Here is a 20,647-nt window from a genome sequence, read left to right on the forward strand (position 1 = left end):
TCCTCCCAAATCTGTCAGTACGGCGAGCGAAGGGTGCCCCGCTCCACATCCGGCTCCCTAGTTCACGTCTTTTTCGGACTTGTATATGTGACGACGTCACCCCGGGGCGCACCAGCAGGAGCCGCGGAGAGGGGACGCCGAGACGGCGCGCAGTGAGCCCGAGCCCTTCCGGGCTGTGAGAGTCGTGAGCGCGGACGGGACATGTCGGGGCGGCCGCTGGGAGCAGCCCCATGTGGTGAGGGAAGTTATTAGAGAGGGGCGGTACCGGCCAGTGTGAACTTCAGCTCCCGAGGAGCGGCTTCCCCCATGTGTCCCGGGCTGTGCTGAGGCTCATGTGCTGGCGTGCTGTCCCGGACCGAGGATGGAAGGGCTGTCCCTGAGTGACGCCGAGCAGAAGTACTACTCCGACCTCTTCTCCTACTGTGACACGGACTGCACCAAGAAGGTGGCCAACAATGGCCGGGTGGTGGAGCTCTTCCGGGCCGCCCAGCTGCCCAGCGAGGTGTCCCTGCAGGTAATGCCCCCTGCTGGTGCAGGAGGGTAGACACGGTGGCTGGGGAGGGGTGTGAGGGCTGCACACTGCTCTGGTGGGTCCTCCTCATAACTTTCTGTACTTCCTCCTGTGTTTCCACCATCTACTAACTGACTGGCGCCTCATCCTGCACTGGTGCCTCCATAGCTGGGCAGCAGCACTTATTCTTTCACCCAAAAGCCGGGAAGCAGGCGGACCCCATTATAGTCCGGCGCTGTTCCTTGTGTCCAGAGACGGCGCTGTTCAGCCGTGGGGATTCCCTCCTCCTCGGAGCAGGAAGCGGCATCCCCAGGTGTAGGTGTGACCACCCTACCTACTGTAGGAGCAATTCTTATAGTCCTAGTCCCATCTTGTCACTGCTGATCGGTCCTCCCCTCACTATAAACTATTCCTCGTCTGCCCACCACGCTGATGCCCGCTCACGTACTCAGTTAATGGAGAATCGTTCCGTGTAAAAGGGACATAACTTCCTCCATAATCCGAACCTCCCATCTCCAAGACTTTCCAGATGCACCAATGCTCTGGAATATGTCATTCTAGACTAATCAGAAATATTCGTGGCTTTCCTCAATTCATCCCGTCTTGCGCAGTACCCCCCGCCCCCAACACACACACTCGGCCTGGCATGTATGCGTCAGCTGCTGCGGAGGACAAGACTACATCCACACCAGCGGGAATCTCGCACAGTTTTGTGCGTTGACACAACTCGCGTGACTATGAACTCTTGTGATTAAAGTCAGACACATGAGCAATGTTATTCCTCAGCAATGCTGCGCGGTAGAAGATTGCTGCACGTCCTCTATTTATTTTTCGTGTCCCCCGGAACGCATCGCCCATTGTTTTTGATGGGACAGTAAAGCCCATCGCACGCCGTGTGATGTGCGCATAAGTGCCATGTGATGTTTCCTGTTGAAATCAATGGGAAACCCTTGCCGATCCTCCTAGGCGGGTGAAACAAGTGCGAAACATTTTACTAAAGGGATGCATCAGCGGGTCAAATAATGTTACCAAGTGCGATATCTGGCCAGGTTTCTCGCTCACCCGTGTGACTGTGGCCCACCCCCTCGAGAACAGAAGGATTGGGCAGTTGCAGTCCAGCTGCTCTCTGGGGGCATCAGGACTCCTCGGCCCAGGGAGGTAACCTGCACTTGTCATAGAGGAGTAAGCTGAAGCCTATGTAGCTGTGACTAACAACACGGGACTTGGGGTTAAAACACGTAAAGTGGGAGTACCGCTTCTGTTTCTAACCTTGGGCCATAAACTTTGGATTTGGCATCTTTGTGCTAGTCTGATTTTTGCATCTTCTCTCTGCTCCTTGCTTATAGATGGATTGGGACCAGAAATTGTGAGCTTTGAGTGCCTGGAATCTGCCAAATACTTAGGATGGTCGGCTGAACCCACTGGAATTGGCAGGTTTGGCCAATCAACAGTTAATGTGTATGGCCAGCCTAAATCCATGGAACGCTCCCGGTTGTGCAGATATAATGCAAATTAACTTTGTTTTTCCACTTCCCATAACGTTAAAGGGGTATTCCTCTCTAGGACATTTCTAGCATATCCACAGGGTCCACCGTAAGTGTGATGGGTGCGAGCACTACCTCCGGAACATGCATCTGTCTGTAGAACGGAGCCGGAGCACCCCCAGTCCGGCTCTATAGGGTCAGGCTTATGTCATCCGTGCTGGGCTTACCCTGTCTGCACAGCTCCACGGTTACAGAAACTGCGTAGCTCCCCTATATTGTTTCTGTAGGGCCAGCTGCACACAGCCAGATTTGTATTGCAGAATCTGGAGCGGACGTCCACCTCCGGGTTCCACAGCAAATACCACCCATAGCATGCTATGGTAAAATGCTTTTTCCTCTACATGAGTGGAAATCAATTGTGATCATTTTTTTTTCCCTCCCACTTACAGAGGAAAAATCGAAGCATGCTCTAATAGAATCACTGCTTCCATTGAAGTCAGTGAAAGCCGTCCGATCTGCGGCCCTTTGCGGATTCATCACCATCGCCCACCGGCGACTTGGGAAAAGCCAGGATTAAAAAAGCAAAGAACTATTGCACATGTCCAACGGCTCGCCGTGCGGACCATCTGTAGTACAAAAAAAGAAAAGCAGGTGTGCCCGGATGCCAGATGGGCACAGGGTCAGATTCTGCTGCGGGCTCCCGCATGTGGCACCTAACCTGGTCGTGTGCAGCCAGTCTTACTCATTTTCCTGTCTGTTGTAGCTTCAGGAACAACATGGCTAATCCCCTCTCGGCTGTTTGCTTCCTCTTGGCCACCTTGTACAGCGGAGGGGTATTCCCATCACGCTGGCTGATATGGGATTACCACTTTAAACAGAGGGTAAAGCTGGCCAGATAAATGTTGGTGTCAGAATCAGTTGGCTTCAATCCAGGGTGCTTGCAGTTGTCCCGAATTTCCCCTTGGTAACAGGTGATGGCGTAGAAGACAAGACGCTGCCAGAGGGCTCTGTTAGTCTGCTGCTGCCCATTGAAGCTGCTAGTGCACGGACTGGTCTCCGTTATAAGGGGCCCCTAGCAAGGCAGGCTGATATGATAGCAGCTCCACTTTAAAGTGGCATTTTGGACACCTTGTAGTTTATTAGGGATCTTGTCATCACCAATGTGATGTGACACTGATATGTCTGTGAATACAGCCTAATATTAACGGATGTCTTACATGTCCAGAGCTTTCCCTTTCCATGGTGCTGCTTCTTGCAGAAGGAGTTCATGTAGAGCAGAACTTCCCATCCAGGCTGTTCAAGTCTTTAGGCCACAGTCTGCCCTTACAGACACGGTTTTTGTGGAATCATGGCAGTGCTGGGCAGTATTTCATAGGAATATTTAGTAGACCTGCTGCCCAAGGGAGGGTCAGATTCTGTGCAGGATTATCCAGCCCTGCCCATGGCCGATGAGCTCTACTTTCCTGTGTTATTCCGGCGGTGGCATCCGCATGGACCTCTCTGCTTCTAGGCTCGCTGTACTGCACATGGTCCTCACAGCTTGCCGTCGGACATGCGCAATACATGTCTCTTTTAAAAAAAAAATCTTTTGTTTTACTGCAGGATCCGCGGCACATCTGCAGTGTCTTCTGTGGGTCTGCCGCGGATTGGACTGCTTCAATGGAAGCCGTCCGTGTGGGATCCGCAGAAAAATGGAGCATGCTGAGATTTTGTTTTCTGGACCAAAAGTCTGCAAAACAAATCTGCATGCTTTAATCCAATTGCGGACGCCAGTGCTTCTCTATGGGCGGCTTGATTTGCTTACACCCACAAATCAAACTTGCCCGTGGGCATTGGGCCTAAACATTAAAAATTAACATTGTGGACAGGTCGCGTAATTCGCATCATCGCCTAGTCACGGAGCAGAAATAGGTAAACATTTGAAAAAGAATCTCTGCTGCACATGTCTGACGGCGAACTGACTGGTCCATCCACAGTACAGATGAAGAACAGAAAAGACAGGTAGGTGCGGATTCTGCTGCTGGTTCCCACATGCAGAATCCGGCTCTGCCATGTGCAGACAGCCTTAGGGATATATTTTACGCTGCCTGTCCACGGGCGTAGTGCTATCCTGCGGCAGATCTCTGCCACAGGAGCCGGCGCGGGGAGCGGAAGACAGCTGGCAGTTCTCTGCACTGATAGGCTCACCACAGAGAATCGCAGCATGCTGCGATTTGAATCCTGTGAGCAGAGAATCGCTACGATTCTCTGTTCGTGGATGCCACGGCTGCGCTTTTCATAGCAACTCTGTGGAAAGCTTCAAACGGGGTGATTCGCTGGTGATTTATCGCCGGCGGTATCACGCCCATGGACATGCAGCCTTAGGCTGTGCTCTTCTTTTCTGTGTTTCGTCCAGTTGCGCTTCCAATGTAAGGCAGTAATGGAAGTCTGGGGTTGTATCATACCGTGGATCTAGCACTGCATTGGGATTTCCATTTCTGGGAAACAGACTTTTATGCCTTGCAAAATTTCCTTTACAGCAAGGGAGACCAAAACCGTTGTCAATGTGCCTAAGATCTGCTAAGTGGCAACTAGATTTTTGAATTCATATTTAAGGATTTATTTAAGTCTTACAGCATAGACTCCATGTGCTCCATTAGAAACCTAGTACATCATAACAATAAGCAAGAAGGTTTGTTAGTCGTCTTTTATATTTGATAACTACTTAAGCAACAAGTTACAATGTAAATGTAAGACTGAATGGGTGGAGGGCAAAGATGAGACTCCCAAAGAGTCTTCTAAGTGTGCGTTCATACAGCAGAACCCAGCGTTGCTTAGGATTCCCTCACATTTTTCAACGCTGTGTTGACTGCAGATCCCCAACGGTTTCAGCAGCGCTGGCATGCGTTATGCCAGTGTTTTGGCTGCGTTTTCAGCACTCAGGATTTCTGGTGCAGTTCCGTGTTAAGTGACATTACTTCTTTTCCCCCTGCAACGTGGATTTCAAGTCCATGGCAGAACAATTTCCATTCAAATGCATGTGATGTGGATTGTAAAAAATTTTGCATGGCGGAGCTAGGGCACCCCGGGGTGCATGTGTTTTGGAGGTGCCCCAAGCTTCACATTTAGAGGTTGGAAGTGATGGGTATAATAAATAATTATGAAGTGTCTTTAGAGTTAGCTCCATGGTTTCTGCACTAGACAAGAGCTCCTTTACATCTGCGTTACGGATTTCCCTCTGTTCTGATTTTGGAGCAGAGAAACTGAATTAAAACTGAAATGCATGATTCAGTTTTATTATTCCCATTGATTTCAATGGGTTTAGAACAAAAGAAAAAAAACTTGCTTTAGGCCCCGCGTTGGGTATAATGGTGTGTCCATCCCCCCCCCCCCCCCCACGTAATGTTGACCGATGGATTGGGTATGTTAAATTGGAGTTGTCTAGCCATGTTTGGGAGTTTCCCCACTTTCCACAGAGCGTGCATGTGTATGGACACGTCCCCATTGGGGTGTAAGTGCACTGTAGGATGTCCCCACAAGTAGCTGCTTTCTAAACTGCAGCAATTAACAGAAATCGCTGGCTGCTCTTTGGACCTGAGAGATTTTAAAGGGGTCATCTATTGTTTACCAGTGACTGACGACAAGGAAATCGGTGTATATCGGTGACGCCTGCACTTGTCGCCTTCTACAGAATTGCTCCATGAATGCATGGAGTAGCTTGGAAATGTCTTTACAGGGAATTGTCAAGTTGCTCAGTATACTCGCAGGCTTCTCTTTAGTAGTAGGAGAGAAGGCGTTGGCCCAGTCTTAAACTGCATATGGATGTGTTCAGACTAGTTTTGTTGTAGTGTGGTTGATCACTGATACATACTGGATTTACATGTTTTCACACTGGACACTTCTTCATCACTTGGGGTTGAGCATATCATTTATTGCCAGCAAAAACTGGCACTTGGGCCCAATGTCCACGGGCGGATCGATTCATGGAATTTGCGCGGAAGATCCGCAGATCAAGCTGCCCATTGGGAAGCATGGGCGTCCACACATGAATTAAAGCATGCAGATTTGTTTTGCGGATCTTTTGGTCCAGAAAACAAATTGCAGCACGCTCCATTTCAGTGCAGTTCCCACACGGAAGGCTACCATTGAAGTCCAATGAAAAATGTTCGATCTGCCGCTCGTCCGCAATTCAGTCGGGTTCCGCAGGAAAGCAGGAGTTTAAGAACAAAACTTCATTGCGCGTGTGTGGCGGAGCACCGACCAGCGCTTCCGCACACATCTGCAGTGAAGAAAATGAAGACCCAGACAGGTAAGTAGAAGACCCACGGTGGCCATGGGCAGGGTCTGATTCCGCTGCGAGCTCCCACATGCGAAATCTGATCTGCCCGTAGACATGAGGCCTTAGTGTTCATCTGTGCTGGCGGTTCAGAGTCCGTCAGATACCCCTTTCAGTTGTTCCTCGCCATGCCTTCTGGTACGGGCAGCGGTGCAGGCACTGAAACTGACCTCATGCTCCGTTATTGTTTTTATATAAAAATAAAAAGTTTCCTTGCGTTGTCCTTCATGTCAGCCTGACCTCCCACTGTTTTCTGCCCAAAGCCAAACTTTTAAGTGGCGTCCAGAAAGTCCCAATTTTGAAGGGGGGTTTTCCAAATTCTTAAAATCCTTTTATTGCCTAAAGAAAATGTCTGCGGTTTTATCATATAATTGTATGTTGGTGCCTCACACATATAAGCGTATTATAAAACTACATTGCTGGAAAAGCCCATAAACAACTTGTGTTGCTTATGGTAATGCTATGCATTGCTAATACAAATCTACATATATATTCCATGTAATTAGAAGTTGTGCATATCAAGTGGATGACAAGTCTTACGGACATCTCTGAATGTTTGCTATGTCGGATTCCCAAAAAGGCAGCTGTTTATAGCCATAACCTCTGTAGTGTTAGCGCACATTATCCTGATTTGTGTCAGTGCGTTGTATGGTCACGGATGCATCATGCCCTAATTGGCGTTACTCACAGGGTAAGGATTACATGACTGCATTCAGTTTAGCTTGTATTTTTGGGTGTGATCTATCTTGCAAGCGACGCTGAGGTAGAGGAACTTGCCCTGTCACTTCTTGAGCCTGTTTATTAGGATGTCTTTCATAACTAAGTGAATGAATTCATTGATTTGGGGTGGGTCATGGTGAGTATAGTTAGTGCAGGGTAATGTAATAAGCCTCATGTCACGCAGAGAGTTCAGGCAGCAGAAATGCAGTCCTAAGCGCTCGCTCATGACCTGAAGGTTGCAAGTTCAATCCCTGCATGGTTCAGGTAGCCAGCTCAAGGTTGACTCAGCCTTCCATCCTTACGAGTTCGGTAACATGAGTACCCAGCTTGCTGCGGCGTAAAGATGACTGGGGGAGGCAATGGCAAACCATCCCCGAAAACGTCACAATGTGATGTTACCCTAGGAGTTAGTCACGACTCGGTGCTTGCACCAGGGGACTTGACCTCTTACCTAATGTACTAAAACTTTGCCCACACTTTGAATACTCTTACAAAATAGTTTTTTTTCCTCCTTGTGATAAATACCTCTAGAATTATGTATGTGACCCTTACACAGCAGCCTGTCACCATGATGGTCTGTTAGGTACGTGAATAACAAGAGCCCAGGAGTAGGTTTTACATGCAGCTGCAAATTCCGCAGCATTCCCGCATCCAAAACAGAGTCAAAATCCACACCAAATTGTGTAATCAAAATTAGCTGCATATCGGGAGCTGATTTCAGAAGATACGGCGCTCCCCACCTCAAGGCTTCTGCATTCCTTGATGCCCGGTGGCCTCTAGTGAGCGCAGCGCCGCTGGTCAGGTGATCCCACTTCCACACCATCTGACCAAAAGTCCCTTCATATGTTGAAGATATAGTATTCAAACGAGCATATGTCATGAAGTGCTGCTTTAGTTGTGTCCAATGGAATATATTTACAGAAATGTTCTCCAATGTCTTGCAGATCATGGAGCTGTGTGGAGCAACGAGACTTGGTTACTTCGGAAGAAGCCAGTTCTATATCGCATTGAAGCTTGTAGCAGTTGCACAGTCTGGCTTACCTTTGCGGGTTGAAAGCTTAAACACTGGTAAGTGGCCATTGTAAGGTACATTTGAAAGCATTTTTGAGCAAAAACTAAAAAACACAGAGGGCAAAGATATTCAAAACTCGTGGCTGGCATTGTTTGATATCCTCTAAGTGATTTATATTTAAAGGCTTTGTGCAATTCCTGTGTATCTCTGGCTTTTTCAGGAGGTTTTTATGCCACATGCACAAATTGTAGATTTGATCAATATTTAGCATTGGTAAGCAAAGAGAAGTATAAATCTTTCCAATATATTTACCTTTTGTTGCTATTTCTGGCTTGGGGTCCATTTTGACGGGACGAATGTCAGGCAAACGATGCCCAACACTCGTCCTTGTGTGTCCTCACTCCCGTGCTCCTGCACAGGATCTAGTAGTGCTGGCTGACTCACAGAGCGGCCAGCAGGGGAGGCGGGGCGGCTGGAGGAGATTTCTCTCCTCACGCTCCTCCACCCTTCCCCATTCACTTAATACAGCGGCCGTTCAGTACTAAATAGCTGCTATTTACACTGAACAATGCGCGATCAGCTCATCGTCCATCGTTTATGCTGCATAAACAATGTACGACGAGCTGATCAAATGGCAGCCGTTCAGTATTGAACGGCCGCTGTTTTATGTCAATGGAGAGGAGCGGGGGAGAGCGAGAAGAAAAATCTCCTGTAGCCGCCTCGCTGAGAGCTAATGATACTAACTCCCATGCAGGTGCACGAGAGCAAGTATGTGTGGGGACAAGTGTCCCGTGTAAAAGGGCCTTGACAAATATTGATACAAAATAGTGGCCAAATCTGGAATGAATGAGGCTTTTACGAATCTGCACATAACAATCAGATTACAACTTCAGTTTTTTAGGATTGATTGATAAATGAAATCAATGGGTTTGTTTTTTTTGTTTTTTTTCTACTTTGGGCATTTAGACCGGGTTCCCACGGGACAGAAATCTCGCAGAATATCTGCAGTGGGACCACACAGAAATTTTGCAAGGTTTCCTCAGCGAAAAGGCAGCTTCAAAACGTGTACTGTTCATCACGGGTTTGAAGCAGCTTGTCTGTCTGTATTCGACTGCAGCAATCTGTCTGCATAGAGAGGAGAGCCTGCAGCGAAGCGGCGATTTGATTGACGTGTCATGGATTTGAATTCTGCACCGCATGTCCGTTTCCACACCGCTTGCCCGCAGTTTGCGGACGAGATTTTAGCAAATCTCGTCCACTTAGCTGCTCAGGCTTAGGCTTTAGAATGGATGTGGAAATTCCGTGGCAACTCTGCCCCGTATGAACCCAGCCAAACAGTAGATCTACTTTCCACAGCTTTTTGTAGATCTCTTCTCTCCCAGGCCAGTTTCACATGAAGGCATTCTAACACTTCCATAATACAGATGTGTTAACACATGAAATTGCATCAGCATTTCATCAGTGTTTGAACTTGATTTGCATTCATAAGGTTTTATTTTCTTTTGGGAAAATGCATATAATTTTTTTATTTGCCTAATAGAAAATACCAACGAATGCAGATACAAATCAAGTACTGATGAAGTACAGATGCATCCTTGTTTTAATCACTTTAGACTAAATTGGAGGACGTTTTCAGCAAACACGTCTGAAAACTGCCTCCATGTAAATAGATACATAGATTTTCATTAGCTCAATGTTATGGTCCACAGAACATTTATCAGCTGTGGATTAAAAATACTTAATCTGCAAGTTCTTATACTTGTATAAAACGGAAAAAAAACTTTTCACAGGCTGCAGCCTTCTTGCAGACTGCTACACTTGACAGCAAACTATCACTTGCAGACTGAATGTGATGGCCACATGTGACAAACCTGCATGAAAGAAAATAAAAATTAAAAAAAACTTCAATAATTTGTTTTTTGTTTTTTTTAAGTTAAGGATCTGCCTTTGCCAAGATTTTTGGTGTCAAAAAACGAACAGGATTCAAGACATCCAGTCGGCCACCTTTCAGAAGGCGATAACTCTTCTTCTTACTCAGGAGTTATTCCACCACCTCCTGGCAGAACACAGGTCAAGAAAAGCTCAGTTAGTCATGATGTTAATCAGTCACGTGGACCAGCAGAACAGCAGGTAAAATTCCCCATTGTGACAGGTGGTTGTTGTGCATTCAGATGCAGCAATTGTCAGGATGTGTTATACTCTTGAAGGGCTTGTCTGGTAACTGGACAGCATCCCTTCAATAGCGCTCACTTTAGTGAAATGACAAACTGATCAGTACTTCCCCCTCTGCTGCCGCAGGGAACCAGCACTGCAACCTTGTTGTGATCCTGATCTCTGTCTCCAATGTGACGTGTATGAAGCACCTATGTTGACCTTGATATATTAAGAACTAACAAATCCATTTACATAAGGCTGGGCTCACACGGGCGGATTCCAATGGCAGAATCCATGATCAGCGTCTGCGCTGAGGATCCACGGCAAAACACGAGCATTGAAAAGCATGTACTTCTGCTTTTTCAGTCACACTTTAGGATATGAATTGGGTATTCTGTGAGTGGAGGAAAAATCACAGCATGCTCTATTTTGCTGCGGACAGCCTCCATTGATGGCAATGGAGGCCGTGTGACCCACAGCCCATACACAATTGACATTGTGTATGGGCCACGGGTACCCACATCATCGCCAAGCGACGGAGCAGGGAATACAAATATTGATGGGGGAGAAAACCTGTACTGTGCATGACTGCTGGCGAGGTGCCACAGTCGTCTGCATTACAGTAAATTCAAATACGCAGGGTCACTGGCCAGGCTCACAGCCGGAATCCACTGTGGGCCTCCCGCATGCGGAATCTGGTCCGCCCCTGTAAGCCCAGCCTTAGGTATCTACTACCACTAAGAATATTTTCTCTTTCTTTATCAAGGAGTCCACTTCACCCGTAGTATCTCCTCAGCAGTCTCCGCCATCTTCTCCACATTCTTGGAGGAAGCACAGCCGACATGCTAGTGGAGGAAACAGTGAACGGGCTGTGACTGGTTCTGGTCCATTTTGGACACCTTACAATGAAGCGCAAACAGGTATGGTTATAAACTGCTAGGTTTTTTTGTATTTTTAAAGACTGGCAATGGCATGGCTGAGCTGCAGAAATGTCAGTGCCAGGCATAGCTGCCAGATTCACATAGGCATATTTTGGTCCTTATTACACTCTCTTCTTTTTTTTTTTTTACACAAGTAATACACACAGCATAAACCCCATTGATGTGCGTTTAGGTTATTCAGAGGTGTGGATTTTAGGCTTGTGAATTTTAAAAAAAAAAAACGCAGCATGTCCTATGTTGGGTTGTTTCACATACTGAGATCTCATAGAAATCAATGGAAGCTGCGCCTGTAATTACCAGCTTTTTAAAGTCTATTGGATTGCATTAAAAACACAGCAAATGCACAGTTGCATGCATATTTACTGCCATATGTCAGTATTTACCCTCTGCTTCTTGCCATCAATTAGATAGTCTTGGGGGTGGTATGCACTCATGAAGAGAGTGCAGCAAATTTGCACGCAAAACTAAATAAATATATATATATATGTATATATATATCCTCCTGCGTGTTTCACAGACTGAAATTCCATAGGCCTGTGTAAATGAGCCTAAAGTATCAACATCCTGGAGAACCAGTAAAATAGTTGGTTTTCATTGAATAAAATAATTTCCATTTGTAGCTGTAAATATATCAATCATACATTGGTTTGAGGCCTTGTTAACAGATTTACTGCCGTATCAGGTGTTGCATATAACCTTTATTTATGAAGATGCCGTATACACTAAAGATTTCACATTTACAGCATGCCTCATTGTGATTGTTCCCAGCAACAGAAACCACGTAATCTTGTAGATATGATACCTTTTAATGGCTAACAAAAATACATGATGTTACAGCGAGCTTTCAGGATTCCTCTCAGAATCATCTCAGCATCCAAAAGGTGCTATAACATCATGTATTTTTGTTAGCCATTAAAAGGTATCATATCTACAGGATTACTTGGCGTCTCTTACTGAGAACAATCAAATTTTACTCTACTGGCTAACACTGTACCAAACCTTTTTTGTTCCCATTGCATGATGTCACTGTACCCGGTCCAGGGTGTTCCCAGGATTGCAACTTCTCTATCCATAGGATGGGTTCTAAGTGTATGGTAGGGTAGGATCTGACCACTGGGAGCTGCACTGACCATGAAAATGGGTTTCATAGCCCTTGTTTGGATGGCGTGGTGGTGAAGCATGTGTGCTGTCACTCCTTTCAAACTGCTGGAACACAGTGTTCTCTCCTTAAGGGGATATCTAAGTTTTTTGGAATTGGCTGCTACCATTAGTTCACAGAATGGCATAGTTGGTATTGGCATTTAGTTGTAAGGTATATTAGTTGACTGCCAGATAAGAAGACTTAAACTTTCATTACATCAGAAGCGTGTAAATGACTGCAATTGTCACAAATTGTGTGTGTGCTTGTGTTGGTTCACAACTACTGAAATGAAATGTTCTTGCTTTGTATGTCCTTTCTGTCCAGGTGGTTCTTCAGGTGAAGGATCATGGCCTGCACACTCTCCACTTCCACATCAGGAAAACTGGGTCAGTTTTGCAGATACTCCACCGGGCAGTGCTCTTTTAGCCATGCATCCCGCCTCTGTCCAGGTGTGACATTTTATCAGTTGCATATTCATTTGCTTTGTTTGATTTGCTGCACTGGAATGGCTTTATTTTCCATCTTTTTCTTTTTATTTCTCACCATTTGTCTTATGTTGTCCGTTATGGGGTCAGGAGTGCACACCCACTTATGGTGCAAGGGCTACAACGTCTGGTTTTCAATGGTGGGGAGTATAGTTGGCATGGCTCTAAAGCCCTACCAGTAACCATAATGAATGGGTCCATATTGTGCTACTAAACTGATTTGACCTTTGACGTACATTATCTCCATATCTCAAGCTCTTAACATTTCCCTGGAGTTCAGTAGACCTGTAATGTATATGAGCGATGCCATTACTATATTGACCTCTGGGGAAACACAGGTTTCCTCATGTCACTCCCAGCCTGTCTAGCAAACTCTGTATTGCTGCAAGGAGCACGACTAAAGTTCAGATTACGCTTTTAAAGAGTAGAACAATATGTGGGGTTTAACAATAAGAATTGGTTCAGATTAGGAGATGATTGAGCATAGTGGTGAATAATTGTCCTTTTGTAAATTATATCTATTTACAAAGCATAAATGTTTCAGACATCACATAGTATAAAGTTTGCAACTTAGATCACATTATTAACTAAGAGGTTACAGCTTACATGTTACCAGGTACTCCAATGGGAAGTGGACTCTGACCAGCAACCAGGGAAGCCAAGCAGTGCTAAGACAGTATCTTCTCCAGGAGACAGACAGGCATGACACTTCCTCATCCCGTCGCCAAAGGTTTCCCTCACTTTCTAGGAGTTCAGCAGATGTGACATGCCCTCATTCTGTCTCCCAATTCTTCCAGTTTGACTTGAGAAAATGGGATCTCTTAGGCCGCCTGCACACAAACGGATTTGTATTAAGGGATCCGCGGTCAGCGTTGGCACTGCGGATCCGCGGCAAATACCATTCGTTGCATGCTATGGAAAATCGCTTCTTCCTGCACACTCGCGAAATTGAATTGGGATTTATGGGAGTGTAGTAAAAAGCGCAGCATGCTCTATTTTAGTCCGGATTCTGCATGGATAGCTTCCATTGAAGTCGCCTCGCGACTGTGCGGGAAAAATAAACATGTGAGGGAAAAAAAATTTAAAAAAATCTGTACTGCACAAGTCCGAAGGCGGCTCGCCGCAGCCATCTGCAGTACTGATAAAGAAAATACAGGTACGCGTGGACACCAGCTGTTGTCAGTCTGATTCAGCTGCGGGCTCCGTATGTGGAATCCAACCCATTGTGTGCAGGTGGCCTTACACAGGTGACTACGTGTCCACATTCCAAAGCCTTCTAAACAGAAAGGTGCCAGCACATTTGTATTTGAAGTGGAAATCAAATGGCTGCATATCTTTCTATAAGTCATAAGTGTTAAGTCCTCTGTCTGCATGCAAACTATTTCTGCCAAGTAGTATTTTATGTTTCAACGGTTTTTATTGAATTATAAATGTAGTGTTGGCAACACTCTGCCGCATTTACCCCTCGCAGGGGGATAGGGTTTAAACATTTGGTTGTAGAACAGAGTTATTGAAATTTTTAACACTTTATTAACATAGCAATAATGTAACTTGATAGAACAAAACACAACAGGGTATATACCGATTTTGCGTATTGTAGGGTTGTTTCAAATTATTATAGATTATTATAATAGTAAATCTCACGTAATTTTTGGTGGAGGGGGGGGGGATAGGGAATGGACCAGATCTCAATGTTTTCTATGCCCGAACTCGTACCGTTATTGTGGTGTGGGTTGATCTATCGTAGTCTAGCTTTAAAGTTATGGTGGTTTTGGGTACTGTGCTTCAGTCTTCCACTTATGTTCTCGTATGGTTGAACAGGTTGGGGATGTTTATATATTCAATCCAGGGGTTCCATACCTTTTCAAATTGGATTATTGTATCTTGTCGTATGGCGATGAGTTTTTCATTCACGAAGATTCTATTAATGCGAGTTATACAATAGTCAAAGGGCAGTGTGGGCTTCCGCCATTGTTGAGCTATTACAATGCGAGCTGCCATAGTGATGTACTGGAGTAGTTTGAAGGTTGGATTGCGTATTCCAGAGGGTTTATTTCCCAGTAGGAATATGAGTGGATCTAACCCAAGACCTAACCTCGTTACCAAGGCTATGAGGTGGGATATCTTTCTCCAGAAGGCTTGTGCCACCGGGCATGTCCACCATATATGGCTGTGTGAGCCAGTATCGCTACATCCTCTGAAACATTGGTTGGAGACTTCTGGATAGATGACATTCAATCTCTCCGGTACCAGGTATGCTCTATGTAACACCTTTAATGCAGTTTCGGTTAATGACACTTGCCAGCTGTTTTTGCTTAAAGTCTCGCAGCAGTGGTGCCAGCGGCTTAACGATAGGGTGGTATTGAAATCAGCTTCCCACCGTAACATGTATGGTAATTTGGTGTCCGCCATTGCACCGTTCAACATAGCATAAAAGTGGGAGAGAGTGCCTGGGTGTGTTGGGCAAAATTTGCATATGGCTTCCATGCGACTTAATTCAATCTTTATCGATGGGGGTAGCATTGAGGACCAAAAGTGGAAGACTTGTAGTTTTCTCCATTCTTCTAGAGGTGGTGGGTTATGGCGGTTGTTAAATGTAGGCATCGACATGAGTTTACCATGTATCAAGAAGTCATAGAGTGAGGTCAATTTATTTGCTTTCCACCATGTGAATTGGGACTCTACCAGCCCAGGTGGGAAATCAGGGTTATAAAGTAAGGGTGTCAGTGGTGATGGAGTGGGGAGCGGGTTTAACTTAAATTTAGTTTGTCTCCAGAGCAGGATGGAGTGAAATGAGAATGGTGAGATGGTTTTTAAGTTAGTTGGTAAGGGAGCCCTTGTCCATAGGAGTGTTGGCCAGGTGAGTGGTGTGAGTTTGGTTTCTTCAATAGCGGTCCACAGTGGAGCTCGGGGGCCTGCATATATCGGGGGTATTTGGGCTAGCCTGGCAGCTTTATAGTATTTTATAATGCAAGGTACTGAGAGTCCCCCAAATTTCTTATGTAGGCACATCAAAGATTTGGAGATTCTAGGACGTTTATTTGCCCATATAAATATAAAAAGTTTCTTTTGGAATGCTCGTAATTCCGAGACTGGGACTGGGATAGGGAGAGTTCTGAATAAATATAGTAATTTTGGAAGTAGGGTCATTTTGATGCTGTGTATGCGTCCGATCCATGAGAGGGTTGGAGTTTCCCATCTTGCTAGATCCGCGGTCAATTGTCTGAATAATGGTTCATAGTTCCATTTGTACAGTGTTTCTGGTGAGTTGGTGAGTTTAGTCCCTAGATAGGATATGTAATGCTTTTGTGTTTTAAATTGGAAGTTTATATCGATTAGTTTTTGAGTGTTTGAAGGGGTATTGCAGTGTAGTATTTCTGATTTTGACTGATTTATGCTGAGGCCTGATATGTGGCTAAATTTGTCTAGTGTTGCCATTAAGTTGGGAAGTGAGGTCAGTGGATTAGTTAGGGTTAAGAGTAGGTCATCCGCGAAAAGGCTTAATTTGTTGTCAGTGATACCGATTTGTATTCCTGTAATATTGCTGTTTTCTCGTATAGCTATTGCTAGTGGTTCTATTGCCAGGGCGAATAGAGCTGGTGAGAGTGGGCAGCCTTGTCGCGTTCCTCTTTGGATTTGTATTGAGGTGGGATGGGTTGAGGGGATTTTGAGATATGCTGCGGGTTTGGAATAGAGTGCAAGTAGAACATTCAGGAACGGTCCCGTGAACCCCATTTTCCGAAGGGCTATTCGAAGGTAGGTCCAGGATAGGGAGTCAAAGGCTTTCTCGATATCCAGTGCCAGTAGTGACATGGGGGTTTTATTTATGTTTGCGTGGTTTATCAGATTAAGGATTTTTCTTACATTATCTGGTGCTTGTCTGCCTGGAATAAAACCTACTTGGTCTCGGTGTATTATTGTAGGGAGTAAGTTATTTACTTTATTTGCTATGATAGATGTAAATAATTTTAGATCTACATTCAGAAGTGAGATTGGTCTATAGTTGGGTGGGAGGGTTTGATCTTTTCCTGGTTTGGGTATAGTTGTGATAAGGGCTTGTAAGAAGTCTGGGTGTATGTGGCCATTTTGGAGAATGTGATTGAATAGGTTTACTAAGTGTGGCTTTAGGGTGTGGGCAAATTTTTTATAGTATAAAGCTGTGAAGCCATCTGGGCCTGGGGCTTTTCCTCGTTTGAGGCGTTTAATCGCCCAATCTACATCATCTTCAGTAATCGTGGTGTTAAGTTTTTGAAGGCCCGATTCCGATAAGCGTGGTAGTTTAAGCTGATCTAGAAATTCTGAAATTTGTGCTTCGGGGGCGGTTTGTTTATTGTTGTATAGTTTTTGGTAATACTGGTGGAATGTTTCGTAAATTTTGTCGGGATTAGATGTTAGTTGTCCACGTTTTGTTTGGATTTTGTGGATTACGTTGATTGTTTGTTTTTCCCTAAGTCGTCTTGCTAGTAGTTTGTCTGGTTTATTGGCCAGTTGATAGTAAGTAGCTTGCGTCCAAGCTAGTGCTTTTTCTGTTCTGTGGGTTAAGAGTGTGTTTAGTTCCAGTCGGGTGTCTTGGATGGCTTTTCTTAAGTAGTATGAGGGATGTTGTGTGTACGCTATTTCAAGTTTTCGGATCTTGTGTTCTAATGATGTCTGGGCTCTGTTTTTTTCCCTTTTTCTTTGTGATGCTATGGAAATTAGGGCTCCCCTTATTACTGGTTTGTGTGCTAACCATCTTATATCTACCTCTGTGTCCTCCGGGCCGTTATGTTGAAAGTAGTCATCTAATTTTTGCTGGATACTGGTGACCAGGGTAGGGTTGGTGAGAAGGGCTTCATTTAGCCTCCATGTATAGGGAATACGGGTTTGGGGGGAAAATAGGAATTCGGATAGGACCGCATCGTGGTCCGACCATGCCATTACCAGGTGGCGTGAGAAGGACATCAGTGGTAGAGTCAGTGAGTTTGTGAGAATCCAGTCTAGTCTATAATGCTGTTTGTGGGCTGGTGAGAAGTAAGTGTAGCCTCTTCTGTGTTGGTTAAATTCTCTCCATGTATCAGATAGGGATAGTGTCTGGAAAGCTTCCTTGAGCTTGCGTCTTAATCTTTTTTCTCTTAGGGGCGGTGTTTGGGATGTAGAATCGATTTTAGGGTCTAACGTGAAATTGAAGTCTCCACTCCATATTAATCTAGTATATTCCAGGGGGATGAGAATGTCACATATTGTTAGGAAAAAATCAATTGGGGTTTCGTTCGGTGCGTAGGTGTTAATGATACATAGTTTATCGTTATAAAGTTCGCCTATGAGGATTAGATACCTTCCTTGGTCATCTATTATAGAGTTTTTTAATTTAAATGGGAGGGAGTTGCGGACAAAAATAGAGACTCCTCTGCTTTTGGTGGTATATTTTGCATGGTAATGGGATTGGTAACGGGGGTTGAAAAAGTTTGGGCTAGAAGAAGTTGAGAAGTGGGATTCTTGAATACATATTATATCTGGTTTATGTCGTTCGTAATCTGTGAATGCTTTTCTGCGTTTATTTGGGGAGTTGAGTCCTCGGACGTTATGACTTAGTATCCTACACATGGTTATTTGTTGGGGAAAGTAAGCTGACGTAGGCGCGTGGATTGTGAGGTCTGTTTTTTAGGGGTAAGGTGTGTTTTGGGATTTTTGTGAGATTAGAGACATTGGTTTGAGAGTCGGTAGTAGTATCCTGTGACATCATAACATTCAAAAAAACTTGGTTAGTAACAATAGAATATGATATAAACGTCATTAACATAACTAAGATGCGATAGGGGTCCTTGTAGGGGACCATCCGGGATCGCATAATCCAGTTGGACAGCATATTGTCCGTGGTGGAGAAAGTGATATTTTTAAGAACTAGGTTGCGGCTTAACTGCCGCCTATTTTGCAACACAATATCAACATTAACTTTTTAATTATTATTAATTTAACGTTCTAACTGACAGGTTAGTCTAATCTTTGGTTATTGATGAAGAACTGCAATGTATCTGGGGTCTTGTCAAACATAATGTAGTAATGAGAAGAATATACATTACAGTTCCAAGATGTTCTTGTCGGGTTCCAAGCGTTTATGTACCTGGTCCCTGTGTGGATCTGGCGCTGGGTCTTCGGCGTCTGTTTTCCCAGAGTCTTTCCGGGCGGTGGGGGAGTTCAGGTTGTTGCCTTGAAGTTGTGGGGTCTTCCAATGGGATATTTGCTGCTTGGAGAATTTCCTGACCTTCTTCCAATGTGCGAATGATGTGGACTTGATCTTCAATTTTGAAGGATAGCATAAATGGGAAACCCCATCTATATCGTAGTTGGGCTTTTTGTAGTGCTAGGGTGACAGGGCGTAGTCTTCGTCTGCGCTCAAGTGTAGAGGGAGCTAGGTCTGCAAACAGCTGTACACCTTGTTCAGTTCCTGGGATTGAGGAAACATTCCTGGCGGCCGCCAGGATCATATCCCGTGCTTCTGGGTAGTGGAGTTTTAGAATTATATCGCGGGGTTGATTTGGGTTGCGGGGTTTGTTTAGGGCTCTGTGTATGCGATCCATTCTGAAGAGGTTTGGGTCTGCTTGAGGTATTAGGGCTTGGAATATATTTAATGCTGTTTCTTTCAGCGAGGTGAAGCGTTCTGGTAGCCCTCTTATGCGAAGGTTCGCTCTTCTTGATCTATTCTCTTGGTCTTCTAGTTTCAGTTCCAATTGTTCTATTTTTTCTTGGTTCTCCTTAATAAGGTTTCTGTCGAGATCGAGTGCTTCTATAATTTCGTCTGTTTTGTTCTCTATCTCGTCTACTCTTTGGCCTAATTCTTGGGTTTGTTTGGAAAATTCTGCTATTGCATCCAGCAATTCTTTTTTAAATAGGTGCTGTATATTTTCGTATAAGTCTTTAATATCTTGACTTGAAAAGCGGGGGTTGTTTTGGGGAGGGTTAGGTGGTAACTGGTCATTATTTTGTGATGTGGTTGGATGGTCTTGATCCTGGGACTCCATCTCCAAGGTTTGTGAGGAACGGAAGATTTTCGGTATTGTCTTGGATAGCGCTCGTTGTGGTGTTGTCTTGGTGTATTTCCCGTATTTTGGCATATTAGAGGTCAGTTATAGTAGAAAAGGTCTGGTGTTTTTCAGTTTTGTTTGTTGCAGCTTGAGATAATCACTTTCCACCTAGCGGTCGGAGGTCAGAATAGTGTCATGGAGCCTCCTGATATGCGTCTACTGGGTAAAGGGTATATTGGCTACAGTTTTTGGCGTGGGTCAGTAATGTAGTCTATTTTTTTTTTAAAAGCAGAAGAAGTGACCACTGTATATCTTGAAGGAGGGTGATCCTTCTGGAAGCTTGTTTCCTTTTATGATTATTTGACCATTTATTGTGATGGTTCACTTTATAGAAGGGATGAATGAGTGATCAGGTCCTGCAAATATGAATTTTGACCACTAGGTGGTGCTGTTGTGCATAGATCTGAAGCCGGGGGAGATCTGTGGCTGCAAATGGACGGTGTTAGTAACTGTGGAGGATCGATGGGGAGAGTTTCACCCCAGTTTTCCCTTGTGATTTATATGGAGGTGCTGGCTTCGATTCCTGCTCTTTCCTACTTCTCACACTGATGATGGAGAGACTGTAGGACCCTGCTGGCCTGCAGCAAGTTAACTGGTTGTTGTCCTGAGGGAAGCAAGATGGCCGCCGCTCTACACAAGAACAGGGTCTGAGCCCCGGTCCTCAGCTGTGCCTGCCTGCTGTGTTGTGTCTGGGGACTCGGCTCGGCGGGAGGCAGCGTCCCCGGTGAGTTTTTACTGATATACTGGTGGGGGGGGGGGCTGGTGCGCGTTGCCGTGCAGGGCTGCGGTCCTCCAACTCACACTGCCGGCCTGTACACTTGTT

The 20,647-nt window shown here is 45.1% G+C and overlaps 1 protein-coding gene across 6 annotated transcripts in view; it reads left to right on the plus strand.

Moving 5' to 3' along the window:
* REPS1 (RALBP1 associated Eps domain containing 1) overlaps nt 1-20,647 on the plus strand; it is a 74,485-nt gene continuing 53,838 nt past the window's right edge. For 3 of the 6 annotated variants that reach the window (XM_066605494.1, XM_066605492.1, XM_066605496.1), the window contains exons 1-5: nt 2-514; nt 7,975-8,098; nt 9,976-10,172; nt 10,963-11,116; nt 12,603-12,727. In XM_066605494.1, coding sequence (XP_066461591.1) covers nt 362-514; nt 7,975-8,098; nt 9,976-10,172; nt 10,963-11,116; nt 12,603-12,727 — 753 coding nt within the window. In that variant the 5' untranslated portion in view covers nt 2-361. Of the gene's footprint in view, nt 515-7,974; nt 8,099-9,975; nt 10,173-10,962; nt 11,117-12,602; nt 12,728-20,647 lie in introns of all 6 variants that reach the window. The other 3 variants (XM_066605493.1, XM_066605495.1, XM_066605491.1) reach the window with 2 other exon arrangements.

The sequence above is a fragment of the Eleutherodactylus coqui genome, chromosome 1 (genome assembly GCF_035609145.1).
Source record: "Eleutherodactylus coqui strain aEleCoq1 chromosome 1, aEleCoq1.hap1, whole genome shotgun sequence".
NCBI lineage: Eukaryota > Metazoa > Chordata > Amphibia > Anura > Eleutherodactylidae > Eleutherodactylus > Eleutherodactylus coqui.